The sequence below is a fragment of the Diadema setosum genome, chromosome 21 (assembly GCF_964275005.1).
Source record: "Diadema setosum chromosome 21, eeDiaSeto1, whole genome shotgun sequence".
Classification (NCBI taxonomy): domain Eukaryota; kingdom Metazoa; phylum Echinodermata; class Echinoidea; order Diadematoida; family Diadematidae; genus Diadema; species Diadema setosum.
In genome coordinates, this window is record NC_092705.1 from 279,824 (window position 1) to 296,035 (window position 16,212).

At 37.6% G+C, this 16,212-nt stretch overlaps 1 protein-coding gene across 1 annotated transcript in view; it reads left to right on the forward strand.

Annotated features, from left to right (window-relative positions):
• The window catches only part of LOC140244723 (dedicator of cytokinesis protein 9-like), a 205,058-nt gene that overhangs the window by 146,780 nt on the left and 42,066 nt on the right, over positions 1-16,212 (forward strand). Inside the window, exons 31-32 of the mRNA XM_072324337.1 lie at positions 3,533-3,711; positions 4,857-5,142. Of these exons, the coding sequence (XP_072180438.1) occupies positions 3,533-3,711; positions 4,857-5,142 (465 nt within the window). The remainder of the gene's footprint in view (positions 1-3,532; positions 3,712-4,856; positions 5,143-16,212) is intronic.

Sequence of the window (16,212 nt, forward strand, 5' to 3'; positions counted from 1 at the left end):
TTAATCATTTCCGAACGTCACAACAAACATGCGTTATTTATTTTAGCATCTTCCGGAGCTGAATGTTATTGCTATTTACTCTTGAACATAAAAGCAATCATCAGACATTTATGTTATCATCGTATACGGAGTTGAATATAATTGTATTCATTTCCAAACCATCGAACGCAGCTGAATGTTACTGTCATTCATTTCGAAATTTAAAAGCAAACATCCGACAGTTATTTTAGCATCTTATGGAGCAGAATATTAATGCTATTCACTTCCGAACGTAAAAACAATAATTTGACATTTACTTTAGCATCTTCCGGAGCCGAATGCTATTGCTATTTACTTTCGAAAGTAAAAGCAATCATCCGTCATTTATTTTATTATCGTACGGACTTGAATATTATTGTTATTCATTTCCGAACGTTAAAGGGCTCTTATTTTGACATTTACCTTCGCATCTTCGGGAGCTGAATGTTATGGCTATTTACTTTCGAACGTAAAAACAAATAACAGACATAATATATTGTACATTTTATCATCGTACGGAGTTGAATACTATTGTTGTTCATTTCCGAACATCAAAGCACTCATTAAACATTAATTTTACCATCGGATGCAGCTGAATGTTACTGTTATTCATTTCGAAATTTAAAAGCAAACATCCAACAGTTATTTTAGCATCGTATGGAGCAGAATATTACTGATATTCTCTTCCGAACGTAAAATCAATCATCTGACATTATTTTATTATAGCATATTCCGGAGCCGAATGCTATTGCTATTTACTTTCGAAAGTAAAAGCAATCAACCGTCATTTATTTATTATAGTACGGACTTGAATATTATTGTTATTCATTTCCGAACGTCTGAGGGATCATTCGACATTTACTTTAGCATCTTTGGGAGCTGAATATTATTGCTATTTACTTCCGAACGTAAAAGCAAACATCAGACATACATTGTATATTTTATCATCGTATATACGGAGTTGAATATTATTGTAATTCATTTCCGAACATCAAAGCAATCATTGAACATTAATTTTACCATCGAACGCTGCTGAATGTTAATGTTATTCATTTCTAAATTTAAAAGCAAACATCCAACCGTTATTTTAGCATCGTATGGAGCAGAATATTACTGCTATTCACTTGCGAGCGTAAAAGCCATCATTTTGACATCTATTTTAGCATCTTCCGGAGCCGAATGTTATTGCTATTTACTTAAGTATAAAAAACAAACATCCGTCTTTTATTTTATCATCGTACGGAGTTGAATATTTTTGTTATTCATTTCCAAACGTCAAAGGGATCATTCGACATTTACTTAAGCATCTTCCGGAGCTGAATGTTATTGCTATTTACTTTCAAACGTAAGAGCAAACATCCGACATTTATCTTATCATCGTACGGAGTTGAATATTATTATTATTCACTTCCGAACGCCAAAGCAAACATTCGGTTATTCTAGTATCATATACGGAGTCAAATGTTACCGTGATTCATTTCCAAGATCTAAAGCAAACATGCGACATCTATTTTTGCATCTTATGGAGCCGATTGTTACCGCTGATCATTACCAAAAGTAAAGGCAAACATCCGACTTTTGTGTGGCCCGATTGGGCCACCAAAATTTCAGCAATGAAATTATGTTGGCGCAGGTCGTTAAAAGTCGTGAATAGCAGACGCGGTGTCGGATCCACGAGGCTAGATGATCGTAACCGATGTCGATATGTTCTGATAATTATTGATACTCGAGTGATGAACGCATGTGCACAACTTCCGCAGGTGTACTTCTTTAGAAAGAAACGAACAATCAAGGCAGTGGTCATCAGAGTGTGATCAAATCGATAATCGAAAATCAGAATTTGATGAAAATGGGGAAAGTTGGAACTCCATGAAATGTATTTTGATTGAGCGGTCAGAATAGAACTTGGTTAAATATAACGGGAATGTGCCCTTGAATACCCTCGTCCACCCTCGTCCACCCTCGTCCAACACACGTCTATCGAGACGCAAATTCCCTAGGATGGATTTCCCGTGCGGGCGGATGGACTCGTCCACTGAACGCGTATACCCGCGGGTACCCGCGGGGATACGCGTGAGTGGCCTCGTCCAGATCTCGGAAAAGTGTGACGTTTCCCGCGGTCGGCACCGTACATTCAATGTAGTTATTAATTACACATTGAAAGAGTCCTTGTAATAAAGAGGAAATATAATCAGAATCTGTAGTTAGGCAAAACTAATAGAAAGTCATATTGACACCAAACAATTTGCACCTTTTCAGCCCCTTGGGTGAATTCGTTTTACCCACTGACATCACAATGATTTCAAACAAATTATGAACAGATGTTGCTTGCCATACGTAATATGGCTAACAGAGTTTATCATGCGTGTACATGTTCAATGAGGCATAGATATCCTGTGATTTGTTGTGAGCAAAATACTTCATGAGTATATGGACTATTGATAAGTTTTCTTTTTCAAATGTATTAAAAGTAAATTTGAAATCATTTTTCATTTACTGAATCGTGCAACTAATGAAGACGTGTATCAGTGCGAAAATGAATACAATTTAATACAGTGCACTCCCATTATAATGAACATGGTTATAACAAAATTCCGGATACAACAAAGTAAAAATTGGGGCCGCAACATCATCCACTCCATGTATTTGTATTGTTTATTTGTTCGTTTATAACAAAATTTCGATACAATGAAAGAAAACTGCCGGTCCCGAGGACTTCGTTATAACGGGAGTCCACTGTCTGATCATTATTGTTTGCTTTACTGGGATGACATTAGGACTGGATTTCACATCTTTCTTTTCTGGCCTCTCCAAAATTTATGAGAATTAAAGTGTTTGCCTTTCAGTTCATGTGTCAGTGGCTCAGAGTCAGAGGTTTAATGGTGTATTATCTCGCAAATGCATATTTCTATTGCCTTTCAACAAGACATTGTATCTACATGGCTATTCTCTAGCAGTGAAATTTGTAGAATGAGTATGTGGGAGGAATGTAGAGGTTACTGGCTTCTCTTATCTCAAGTGGGTTCTCTAGAACTATCTCATCACATAACTATTGTCCCTAAAGAATGGACGCTGTGTATTATAAATGTAGTTTTGATACTTACCTACCTGTATAACCAAGGTGATGTTATGTCCAGCTCCAGCAAAAATAGATGAAGTGTGTTATAGAATGACACATTGAGATTATTGCCAGAGGCCAGTTCTGTATATCAGAGGAATACTACCAAAGAGATTTGCTGGGCACCAAACCCATTCTTGTCATCACCTTGATAATGGCATTCAAACCAGTAGCTATGCTCTGTCGCCTGTGCTCTCCATAAAAAGACTCTTAGTGTTCTCTGTACTATGATAGGAGGTCCAACTAGAAAATGGAGAGGGCAAGATTTATATTAAGAGGTACTGGTCAAAAAAAAAAAAAACAAACAAACAAACAAGTTAGATGTCTGTCAAGAGCTTGAAAGTTCTAGCTGGTAGTTCTGGCTGTATTTACTGGTCCTCTTCATATTCCTCACAGACCTGAAGTATGACTACAGTCTGACAGAAGACTACTGCCAGCATCACTTCCTGACTGGTCTGTTGCTAAGGGAAGTGGGTGTGGCACTACATGATGTCACTGAGGTCAGACAACATGGTATCAGGGTTCTGAGGAATCTCCTGGCCAAGCACAGTGCAGATGACCGCTACCACTCCAAGGTCAGTGTCTTGTATTACCGGTAGTCAAAGGTCAAAGATAATGCTGGATCATCAACTACTGTATGTCATTTGTTTTCATGCCCTTATAATATATTCTAATATCTAAAGTTCCTCAGTAGCATTGTCACTTTTCCTCCACAAAGTGTGGTGACACCTCAAATTTCTTCTCTGTAGAAACAGATCGGGTAGTGGCCAATGCACGGTGATGCGAGGTAATCCGTCGTCCACTTTTTGAGGTGGTCGATGCGTGGTGATGCGAGGGACTATTCTCAGTAGAAACACACCGGGTAGCGAAATTCGCTGTGTACCGGAAGACTAGAATTATTGAGAGCTTTCGCCCGCATTTTTCAAATCAGTTCAACCCACACTCCGACACGTGTGTATACAGCGATTGTAGTTTCGCACACATACATCACGCCTTGTACCGACTCCTACTAAATACATGAGGTGGTACATGTGAATTGCGTGCATTCATCGTCTATGATTGTTTGCGTGCCCAACAGCCTATCACACTATATATTTTTACACTGCGTTCATTTTCCCATAATATCGTATCGTCTCGAAGTTGTAGATTCCTTAATTCATTTTCGCTGGAATACTAACGTTAGTATGTCGGAGTCTCTAGAGAGCATTAACTGGACCCTAGACCTGCAACGATTCCTAATAACCAAGTGGCAAGATATGTTGTTGAGGGGCATTTTGAATGGAAAGACTTAACAAAATTCAGTGGCCTATACCACAAAATGGCAGTGCAGAGGCAGCGTGACCCGATGTGTGACCTGAAAATACGTTGACTTCCGGATTCACCGCATTTTGCACGTTACCTCGCATCACTGGGTATTTTATCACTCAGTAGAAACAGCTCGAGTGGTCGTAAAATATGAGGTGATGTGGGAGACAAAACTCGCGGTGATGCGAGGTGATGTGAGGTGCTCTCAGTAGAAACACGCTCTATGAGAAGTGCGTGTTGTAGTAAAATCACCCCATCCTCAACGGGTTAAGATACCTGTAAGTGCGCATTGTGTCAATGAAGCAGTTATTAGGATGTTGTCATGATATCACACTGACAAAGATTAATTCCATACTATCAGAGGGTGCCGTAAAACTCACCATCACTTGTTGATTGCTGTTCTTCCACTACACAGCAACACCAGGCTCGCATCGCCACCCTCTATCTCCCTCTCATTGCCATCATTCTGGAGAATGTGGACCGCTTGGCCAAGGATGGACCTCAAACTATTGGTCCAGGAGCCAATCTCAATGGAGGAGGAGGAGAGAATGTCTTTGACATGTCAGCTCTCTCTCAAGTCTCAACAGACAGCGGCCAAGGACACACCCAGGGCCATGAGAGGAGTAATAGTGTGTCATCCAGCTCCAAGAGCCGTTCTCTTCAGAGAGATTCCAACATCCTGGATATCATCGCTGGCAGAGGTAGGTTGTTCTTCCTTTAGGCATTCTCTAAAGTAGCCTTCCCAAAAAGTGACTGTCACAAACTATCCTGCTACTTAAGGACATTAGTTTTATGGACAAAACCATATTTAATGCATTTTTTTTTCAAATCTATCAAAAATTTAGGGGACCCACTTTACAAACAATCTGAGTGATTTATTCTGTGCTGCTTATTTTAATGTCAAGTCATTCTGTGACTGCTGACTGTTTTTACAAATCCTCCTAATTTCTTTCATATTTAAATAACCATAATTTGACCCAATTAATCAGGAGAGACATTGTTGAATATTTCCTGACCAAAATAGCATTAATCTGAATATCATAATGTCAGTTGAACTGAGGCAGCTGACACTGCCTCAAATGGCAACTATGACAGTATTCACAAGCTACGTCAAAGGCAGTTTCACTATACACACATAGTTTATCAATGGCTCAATTTTCATGCATTTTGTTTTAACCCGAGGACGGACTGATTTTGCTACAACGCGCATTTCCCATAGACACCTGCCCAAGTATACTCGGGACTCGTCCTCAACGGGTTAACAGAATTTATACCATATCATTGAATATTTGCATACGACTGAAATGTGCATGAAGGTTGTGCTGTGGTCTAGCTTTGCCTTTTTGAGACTTATGAATGAAGCTGTAGATGCTAGTAAACCAGTAGATTTATTTCTTTTGATTTGCCATGTTGGAGTGACATTTATTTGTTACCGGCGACAACGGCTTCAGGCAAAAGTCGGGAATTTTGAAAATTCATTTTTTCATTGAATCGCTTTGCCCATTTCCTAAGCTTTACATCTCATAAAACACTTGTATTCTCCGGTACTGTAAGTGGTCATATAAAGCGAAATATAATGCACTTTTTGATATGTTAGCCTGACAAAATTGCGCGAAAATGGGCTTTGAAGATTCCCCTCATGCTCAAAGACAATGCCCAGCGGCGATGGGAGGTGAGAATCACCCATCCGTACAATGGTGCCAATCGAGATTAAGCTCCGCCTCTAGCAACCATAGCGGCTTCTGATTGGCTCACTGAGAGAGTCAAATTTCCCAGGCACCTTCCTCGGAACTCAGTGTATGGAGCCGAACGCACAATGCGTTTCGCTCGGGTTTGTTTACCAGTACGTCTTTCAAGATGGCGGATACGATAATTACAAGCTGCTGGTTGCATGTGTATGGTGCACGTATTACTCAATGGCATCCACACGCTATGCCTGTGTGTATACGTCACGGGAGCGGGTGGCACTTTCCACATCTTTACAAATCACGTTTTCATAGCGGTTGATTTGTCTTGTAAATTTCGTCATTGGGACACTTTCGAAGGCACAAACATGAAAAGGGTCACGTTTCCTGTTGTTTTTGTTGTTTTCAAGCCGTGAATGTGTTGCATTGTGTGGTAGACAAGCAAACAAACAAACAAACAAACACAACTTTACTTAATAGTTTGGTGCAATTTTGATGTTTACTACAGAGTATTATTTGAATACTGGTCATTTATGACCACTCCTTTTCTCTCTTCTGCTGTCTTTTTGAGTCAACCTGCTGTCATATTTACTACAAGCACAATTAAAAAGTCAGTTTCCGATCGTATGTTGCACGATTTGTGTGGCGATTTGTTACTGTGATATGCTTAGACCATGTTCCCTATCGTATCTATTTTTCATGTTAAGTTAGTGCTGCCTAGTGTTGCTGTTCACTTTTTGTTTCACTTCTGTTGTCGAACATTGTGGTAAAAAAGCTCGGATACAAAGCCAAACGAAGAGCATACACTAAAGACCGAGCGTACTGATATCTATTGTAGCAACAACAATGGAGCATGCATGCATGGACAAAACATTTCCGACACGCTCTGAGGCGTATTGCCGAAAGCTGAACTATGTAAATGTGTGCAACGCATTATCCAATCGCACACAAGATGCCTCGCCGTTGCAACACTGGGCATAGCGGCGCGGCGTTCGAAAGAAGATCAAAACTGACGAGTGCGATCCAACATAGGGTGTTTAAAATTCCATTTTCGGTAGGAAAAACTTAGTGTTATGCTGTGAAATTTAGTGTAGATGTACAAAACATATCAAAGATTCAATTTCTGAAATAAAACCAAAATCGACAAAAATAATGGTCAAAATCTTTGTACCCCGCCTAAAAGGGAATTTGCTCTTGCGACTTTTGCCTAAAACCGTTGTCGCTGGTCGCATTTGTATTAGCAATAATGGCTATCGGATGATGCTTGTTTGATTTGATGGTGATGGATTTCATGTAATTTTAATCTTTGTTAAAGAGTTAAGTAGTGATAGTTTGTATTGTTATATCTCTCAAAACACACACCAAAGTGAGAAAGTGTCCTCCAAAAAAAAAATAATTTTTTTTTGTTTCTTGACTAATATTCAGCCACCAGACAGTACTATGATCTTCCTTGATATTGGGGTAGGTCGTAGTCATGATTAGTGTGTGTTGACTACTACTGGCAAAGACTGTACAAGATGGTCTGTTGACGTTTGACTCATCATTCAGTAATGACCGTCATAATTAGAAATATTAACATTGCATTCTCAGTCAAGTAATGAAATGTCCATGAGAATAATACATGAAGTCATCTGTGAAAAGACTTCAGTAATTTCAAATGCAGCTGTGAATTACAGAAGGCAAACTTACAGGGATGCAATATTTATGGTAGCACTGTTCAGAATTTGACTGAGAGGTATTCAGGGAAAGACATTGTAAAATGTTTGATCCATGATTACTTCATGTATAATGTATTGACTTCCCTGTGAACTGCATTCAATTGATTTTGTCATCAACTTTATGTCAAAGGTGCATCTAGATTATCAGCTATATTCACAGAAGGTGACCAAATTCTTCTTCTTATATCACAGTCATTACTACAGTATATTTTGACATCAGAACACTGTGTATATCACAAAGCAAATGTTGTATCTTGCCATTTCCCTCCCATTGTAAATGTTGTACTTCATGTTTTCAATGTAATTCACAAGAGGAGAATTGTGAGGTTCCTACTAACATCAGTTTACTGTGGGACCTACACAGTATAGCAGGTGGTTGTCCCTGTCGGCTTTGCTGTATTTATTCTGCTTCTTTGACTAATTTAACTGGGTATCTACTTATATGATGGGAAGTGTAAGAATTGCTAGGCAATCCAGTTAATCACAGCAAGCATCTAAATCAAGCTTTGAAGTGGATTTATTATCTGGTTATTGATATTGAGACTTTGTTCATAAAGCTGCTTCTCATTTGCAGTTGTCGTCACTTTTATTTACTTCTTTTAATAGATAAAATCATCATCTGTAGCTGTAATGAAGTGTTGGTGGCAATTTTGATAGTTTCAGTGCAGCAAGGATGCTAAAAATTTGAGGGGAAGAAGGCTTAAATTTGTAATTCTCCAAGTCTGACTCAGCTGAAAATCTCAAGTGAACTCCTGAGATCACTCACCGTCATTCATTATGTGTATTCTGTCATGTGTCTTGTTTGTTCACATTTTCATCTCGTACTTGAAAATTGAAAACTACCGGTAGATTTTTTTATTGAACTTGGTGGGAAAAATCAATAGGAATCATAGTTTGTACAAATGATGGTGGTGCCCTTAGGAGAGTTCCACGGCAGGTTAACCGTAGATGTCCAAAATTATCAAATTTTTTACTGGTTCTTGACACTTTTATCTGTTGGAAACCTGGAAGCTGTATCTTCACCAAACTTGGCAGGAAACATCAGTGGGAAATTGAAGTATATATTTGTACAAATAGTGCTCCGGGGGGGGGGGGGGGGGGGGGGGGGGGGGGTCTTCAGGGCAGGGCACATATATTCCAAATGGTAGCAAATTGTCATTTTTTAAATATTTTGTACCTTTTTTATCTTTTTTATCTTCTTATCTTCTTTTTTCAAATATTTCATATAGTAGCAAATTGTCATTCTTTTTTTTTTTTATCTTCTGGAAAACAAGTGGCTGAGTTTTGACGAAACATGACAAGAGAATCATGGGGGGTTTATAGTTTACAAAGGTGTGTAAATGGTGGTGATGCCTCGAGGGGGCTCCTAGGATGGGACCCAAATAGCTACAATAAGGAGAGTATTGTCTTAAGGGGACCTGCAGTAGTCCTCAAATCTCAAGTTTTTGAAGTGATTTGTCTTTTGTGGAGTGCCATGAAGATGAAGTATACTGAGAAAGTGAATGCAAGTCCCCAGATCTGTCACTGAAAATATAGAGACGTAGAGTCTTACATGTACAATTCTACATTGATACAAGTCAAGATTCTCTCATTCATTGATGTGTGATTGTACCATACACTGTGTACCAATATCCATGAGTCAGTTTGTAAGGAGTTGTGAGTGTGAAATTCAGTCATGTAAATTCTGGTGGGAAAAGATATGATGTGCTTAAACAAAGTTCCACATGATCTTGAATGACGTGATCAGTTCAACTTTCACAACACCTTGTCCTATTGGCTCCCCCTTCTTGCCAGGTCACAGCTTTTCATGCGTGTGTATCTGTGTAATATATTCCTTGCTGAGTTTGCAGACAAGACAGTCGGTGCATGAGTTGCCTGGGAGACAGAAATTGAGGCAGCTCTTGATTTCATGAAAGTGAAATTGAAAAATGATGTGTGGTTGTGTTGTGGAGACATTCTTACCAGTTGTTCGTGCATAAGATATGTTATTGTCAGAATGTCTTTGTATTGATTCATATTTCATGTGAGACATTTGAGTGTGTCACATGAGCCAAATATGAATAACACCATGAGCAATAGAAAATATTTTCATTGTTCATTTAAAGTCAGTCTATAGATATACAAACCAACTCAGACATGATTTTAATTAACAGGAAATTATTAGAACCTCATTGTCGATATTATTGCTTTGCATAGGAGCCCAATAATTCCAGTAGCCTTATAGGTTGGTCTGACAAGACTCTGTAGTGACTTCTGCTCTTTCCTTCATTGGTACATCAAACAAATCATCATCTTTAAATGTATCTTGACAGTTTTTGGGGTTTTTTTGAAGCTATTATAAATTACTTGCAGTGTTGTTGTTCATTGTTTAATCTTTGCAATGTCATTGTTATTTCCAGTGAGAGAATTTAGTGCAATTATGTCGATGTATATGTACATATTTGCATTTGACTGACAAATGCCCTTAATCCACTGTAACATTATGCTCATATGTATTTTACTGGATGGGTTATATGTTGGAGTATTCAAAGAGGGAATTTTGTGATATACACAAAATTGAAGGGAAACTGTTTTCTGTTTCTTAATGATGACTATGTGTGGGTCTCTTCATTTTCTCTCCTCCTTGCACCTGTATTTAGTTTCCAAAGACACACCATTAATACTGTCAGGTAGTAACAGGGAAAGGATAATCTCTGTGCATGCCATGTCAAATTTTGTCCTGTGCTGGAAATTTTTTTCTTTTCATATTTTTTGTTTTGGTTTTGATGCTTGATATAAAAGGAGGAGAGTAGTTTAGTTGCAGAGTTCTCCATTCTTAAAGCTCCCTATTTTGATTTCACTATTGTCTTGTCTGAAAGTTGTTCTGTCCAATTCATCAATAGATGTTCATATGATTTGCTCTTTTCTTTCAATTTTTCAAGATGCATAGAGATATGATGTAATTGTGAGTTGTGAACCTAAACCCAGTCATTTTTTTTTTAATGAAAACAAGACTGAAGCATATAGAGCATGTCATCAGGCTATGTGCTCATTTCTTCCAAGAGTCTTTTCAGACCCTGTCCATATTTCAAGATTTACCCACCAGTGATTTTTATTGAGTCAGTTTGATATGTGTACAATATGTGTACAATATGTGATATATGCCTTCCATATTTTGCTCTTTATAGTTTTTTTTTTTAATTTGTTGGATATCATTTTATGTTGAGACTGTATTTTCACAAAGTTTGTTGTCTATTTTGTCAGAGAATATCTACCCGTCTGTAGATGAAACTTTATTTTTCCCCGTTTGCCAGTTAAGATATAATCATGTATCTTATGTCTTATATTACCAAGTAAAAGGCTAAGGATATCTTGAGAGCAAGAAAATCTTATGTTTCCACAGCTATGCTTCTTCCAGACATGGTGTATATACACCATTGTAGCATGTACGGTCTCATATGTAATGTTCTGCATCTAGTAAGAGGGTGTGACCATAGTATACAGTATATGGCATTCCTCTTTATCATAAAGCAAAGCTGTCTATATATTACATTAGTGTGACCACCACCTTTGTCATTGTTATTGTTATCATTAATGTTTTCATGACCATCATTTTCATCACCACCATCACCACCATATATACATAATTATAATCAACTACCATAATTTTTCCCACTTGTCTTTTGTCACAGCCTACATGCCTCCAAATGTTCCTGAAGCGAGTTATTTTGTCCGAAATTCTGGTATACAACCAAATATTATCACTTTTGATTTGCTTCTTATCAAGATCTTAACTCACTTCTGCATCAATCTGCCACACTCTGTCCTACAATTATATCTCTTCAGTCAACTGGACTGATCTTCAGGGGAATAAACTGATAGCATCCATTACTAATATAGGGCAATCTTTCCTCTTCTGGTGTCTTTGAATTTACTAGCAGAACACAATACTTTTTAACCTACTCTTTCATTTTATATCTCTGTGTGAAGTGAAGTGGTATTGACATAGACCTGTAAGAGTAATTCATATTTGATAGTTGTGTATACTCAGTATAGTGATAACAATACTAGTATCAGTTTTTTTATTGGCATACTCCTATCGTTCACTCCAATCCAGAAGATACTTAACCCTAACTTACCTGGGCTATTTAGCGAGCTTGAATTGCTGGGGGGGGGGGGGGGGGGGGGCATTATGCCCCCCCCCTTCAGATCTCGGCCGTTGATCACGCGATCGCCGCAAAATTTTGCATGAACATAAAGCCGGATGTGATCTACAAGACTGTTCAGTTAAATTTTAAAAAAATTTGCATTTTCTATTTCAGATTAATCAATTATGCAAATATATGCAAAAAACCTCATTTTCATCTGTAATTGGCTTATAAAAGCTTATGGAATGCTGATTTTTGGTGTAAATATTCCTAGTGACATTCTGAACATTTGTGCATAAAAAAAATTTAGTATCAAAATTAATTTCTTATGTTTTTTATTGTTTTATCAATTTTTTATGTATTTTTTTGTTTTTTCGAACTTTTGTTTTTGTTGTTTTTTTCAGCAGAATTTGTCAAACACATTTTTTGAAGCATAATTATACTAAAATAAATTGATTTCAGCCATTAGAATTAAAAGTATGAATCTTTATATGAATCAATTGAAAAAACACAATTTGTATTGACTTTGTACACAAAATCACGTTTTTGAGCAATTTTGGGGTTGGGGAAAATTTTTTGAAGGGGCATAGCTTCAGAACGGTATGCCGGGTGCGACAAATTTGGTCTCAAAAGTTGCGCGAAACTTGAAAGTAAAAAGTCAGCGAGCGGCGCGGTTAAAAAATTTTGTGCGGAATTCATCAAGGGGGGGGGCATTATGCCCCCCCCCCAGGTAAGTTAGGGTTAAGAGCATTCTGACTCGCAGGTATTCAGGTAGCGTACTTTATCAATGAATTTACTTGATTTTTTTTTTTTTTTCATTTTCAATTAAAGAAACGTACATCTGGCTATAAATGCGAACACTCAGTACTGTCAAAGAAAACTATCCCAACCCCTGAACCAACCCCAACCTCAACCAATCCCCCTCCCCCTTACAGTTTCCCCAAATCACCTTTCTTTTACTCTTTACATGTAAGTCACAGGATACATCCTACCCATGTGTACAAGTGACATTTGAAATGAAAGTCCCTGGAAGATGAAAATTTTGATTGTGAGTGGTAAGATAGTGGCTGATACTGTGAGATATTCACACATATACCACTATCCTAATTGAGGTCAGTGATTCAGGACTGCATCATTTTCAGCCTATATTTTTGTGATGTTTGACCTGATGATTTGACTAGTAGGATGTGTGGCATAAATCAGCCTGAACATACTGAGTACTCTTCCCCCTCTAATAGATTAATCAAGTCCCTGAAGTCCTAAACATTATGTGATATCATTCTGGTTTTGTAACACTTGTTGTGAGTGGCAGAGCAAAGCTGTACCTTTCTTATAGAAGGACAGCATGAAGATATGAATTTGTACAGCAATATTCCCTTTTATTAGAAATTAAGAGCTTTACTCCAAACTTATGTATGTAAATACATGAATGCCATATACATTATGTCAAAAGTGCTAAGGTGAAAATGTGAAATGATAGGCATATATGCCATGTTTACTGTAAAGATGGTTGGTCTTTCATAGACTAATAGAAAATATGATTTTATATACTGATGCAAACATTTGCATCTGAATGAAATGCATCAAACTTAATGATATGTAATTACTTAAAATCAACATTCAATTACCAACAGTTGTTTCCTCTCTATATGATTCTTTGAGTTGTGTGTTAGTGAATCGTAACAAAACTGAATGTTTACATGTGTGTGGTAATACTGCAGATCAAGGTATTTTGATTGGCACACAAATACACACATGTGACATGAATGCACATTACGATTCTTTCTACTGGTCTGATCAGAATGAATACCCAGACTTTGTTTCTATCTTGCATAGAATGTACATGGGATGTACATCTTAGCAGGAAATATCCCTTGTGGACAAAGTTTTGAGAAGGAACTGTCCCTGTGTCACATGACCTTGCGTCACATGACCCTGAGAAGAAGTTCCCACCCCTGCGCTTTACACTGTTTCCCAATGATTCTTCTCTTTTTTTTATTCCCGCCAATGTATGTACGCTTGCTACACTTTATTTACACACCAATATTTTTATTTTATTATTATCGCTGCCATCAGGAGTGCGTCATTCCATTTCCACCCCTTCCATGCCCGAGGCCCAGCAGAGACGCATGAGCGCGTCAGGTTTGTTGGTTGTCTGTTTGTCTTGTTTGGTTTTCTGTCTACCTGTCTAGTTTGCCGCTGACGCTGCTTCTAACAGACCCTCCCATCTGGACTCGAGATATCTCAAGTTAGGCTGAGAGAAGGCCTATACAACATCATTTGGTTGTTGTCTGTGTTAGCCATGGCAAAATGAAAAACGGAGTCATAGTTTGAAATTTAGCAGTAGAAAAAGCATTTCTTTCATTCTACTTTGCAGTATCCTTTACTTGCCTAGGTCTGCGTGCTTGAGCTTAAAACTGATCTTAGGCCGAGTTGAGACACACAAAAATGAATAGCTGGCATTGCTTTCAAAGAGTTATTCTAAATACAGTAAGCATATCATTCTTATGTGGGAAAAAAAAAGAGAAAAAAGAAACAGCCTACCTAAGATTGATGAAAAGTTGTCTTAATAATGCTCTTTGTATGTTGACAATGGCAAGAATCATTACTATGATCAGCTAATGAAACAGATCAACCAAACTCATTTGAGGGTTTACCTTAAAATGCCATTGTTTCAAAAGAATATAAGTTCAAAGAATTCACAAAAAGAGAGGGGCCATTGTTTCAAAAGAATATAAGTTCAAAGAATTCACAAAAAGAGAGGGGCCATTGTTTCAAAAGAATATAAGTTCAAAGAATTCACAAAAAGAGAGGGGTGACATACATGTAGCATTCATATAGATAATGTGAGGGTAGTGTGAATGGAACTCTTCAAAGTACACTTCAGCCATTGACACACTAGATTGAGTGTCTATGTCTAAATTTTTGTTACAGTGACTCCATACTTGCCTTCCCCTCATCCCACGTATTCACTGTTTGGGGTGTGATCTTGAAAAAAGCATAATACAACATGTATAGTTAGTATTAAGAGTTACAGGTCTATGCAACAGACTCAGTTTGTTACATCTTTAATATCCCACATGAGAATGTGTTCATGTCAGTCATTTCTTTCTCATCTTCTAGTGATCAAAGCTAAAGAATTAGTACTTATCAAATTCTTCTCAAATTCTTTCTTTTCAAATGTAGTATGACTGGCTTACCATGCATCCATCTTCTTCAAGAAGGAACTGTTTTCTTCCAGCCAGAAAAAGCAAATTTGTCATATTTATATATATTAAAGATATTTTTTGGTTGATAATGTGAACACTAGTAGTATTCATAGGGTTCCACCTCTATTACCCTGCAAAGAAGAGGCATGCGCCCTTACGGGTCTTTATGCTATCAACAACAACAAAAAAAATGTTTGTTTGTTTTTTTTTTTTTTACAGTGTACCATTGTACATAGATTAGATACCATTGTCATTTTTACCCTATGCTAGATATCCTATTCCAAGTAAGGGTTTTTGTTTTGGGTTTTGTTTTGTTTTTCCTAAGTCCGGGCAATTGTAGATCAGTATAAGTCATGTTATCTAATGGCATTCCTTGGGGCGCAGGTATAGTTCATTGCATTGCTGTGTAGTTGTCGCTTGTCATACATTGCATACTTTTAGTATCTGCAGAAGCGATATTTAGCGAAAAGGGGCGTGCACTAACACTTGATATTTGTGTTTGTGTGTGTGTGTCAATGTTTCAGGATTGTCTTTATGATTCATACAAACTTGTAGACAATAGTATGACAATTAAACTCAAGAGTACTTGTACGTATATGACCACTTAGATTATGGAGTGATTAATGACCTCCCATTCTGAAGAGCATACATTGTATACCTGGGATTGAAGGTAACTACATAGTCCAGATTAATACTGGGTGAAGTTAGATAGAGACAAAGCCAGAAAAGAATTATCCTGTTATAAAGGGTGGTCCAAGGTGGTCTCAGGTTCTCTCAGAACCAAGGTGGTCTCAGGTTCTCTCAGAACCATTAATGGTCTATGGTGGTCAAGGGTAAATATCAGTCAGTCATTGTTGGCTTTTCAAACCTGATAAACATCATCTTTACTTTACCTCTGCTAGGACATGGGGTCAGTACAGTGCTCTGCAAATTTTACAATGAATATATTCAGATTCAGGAACTTGGCATGAAGCATGGTATCATACAACCAGAAAGGCTCATATTTTGCTTGCCTGATGCATTCAATAATAT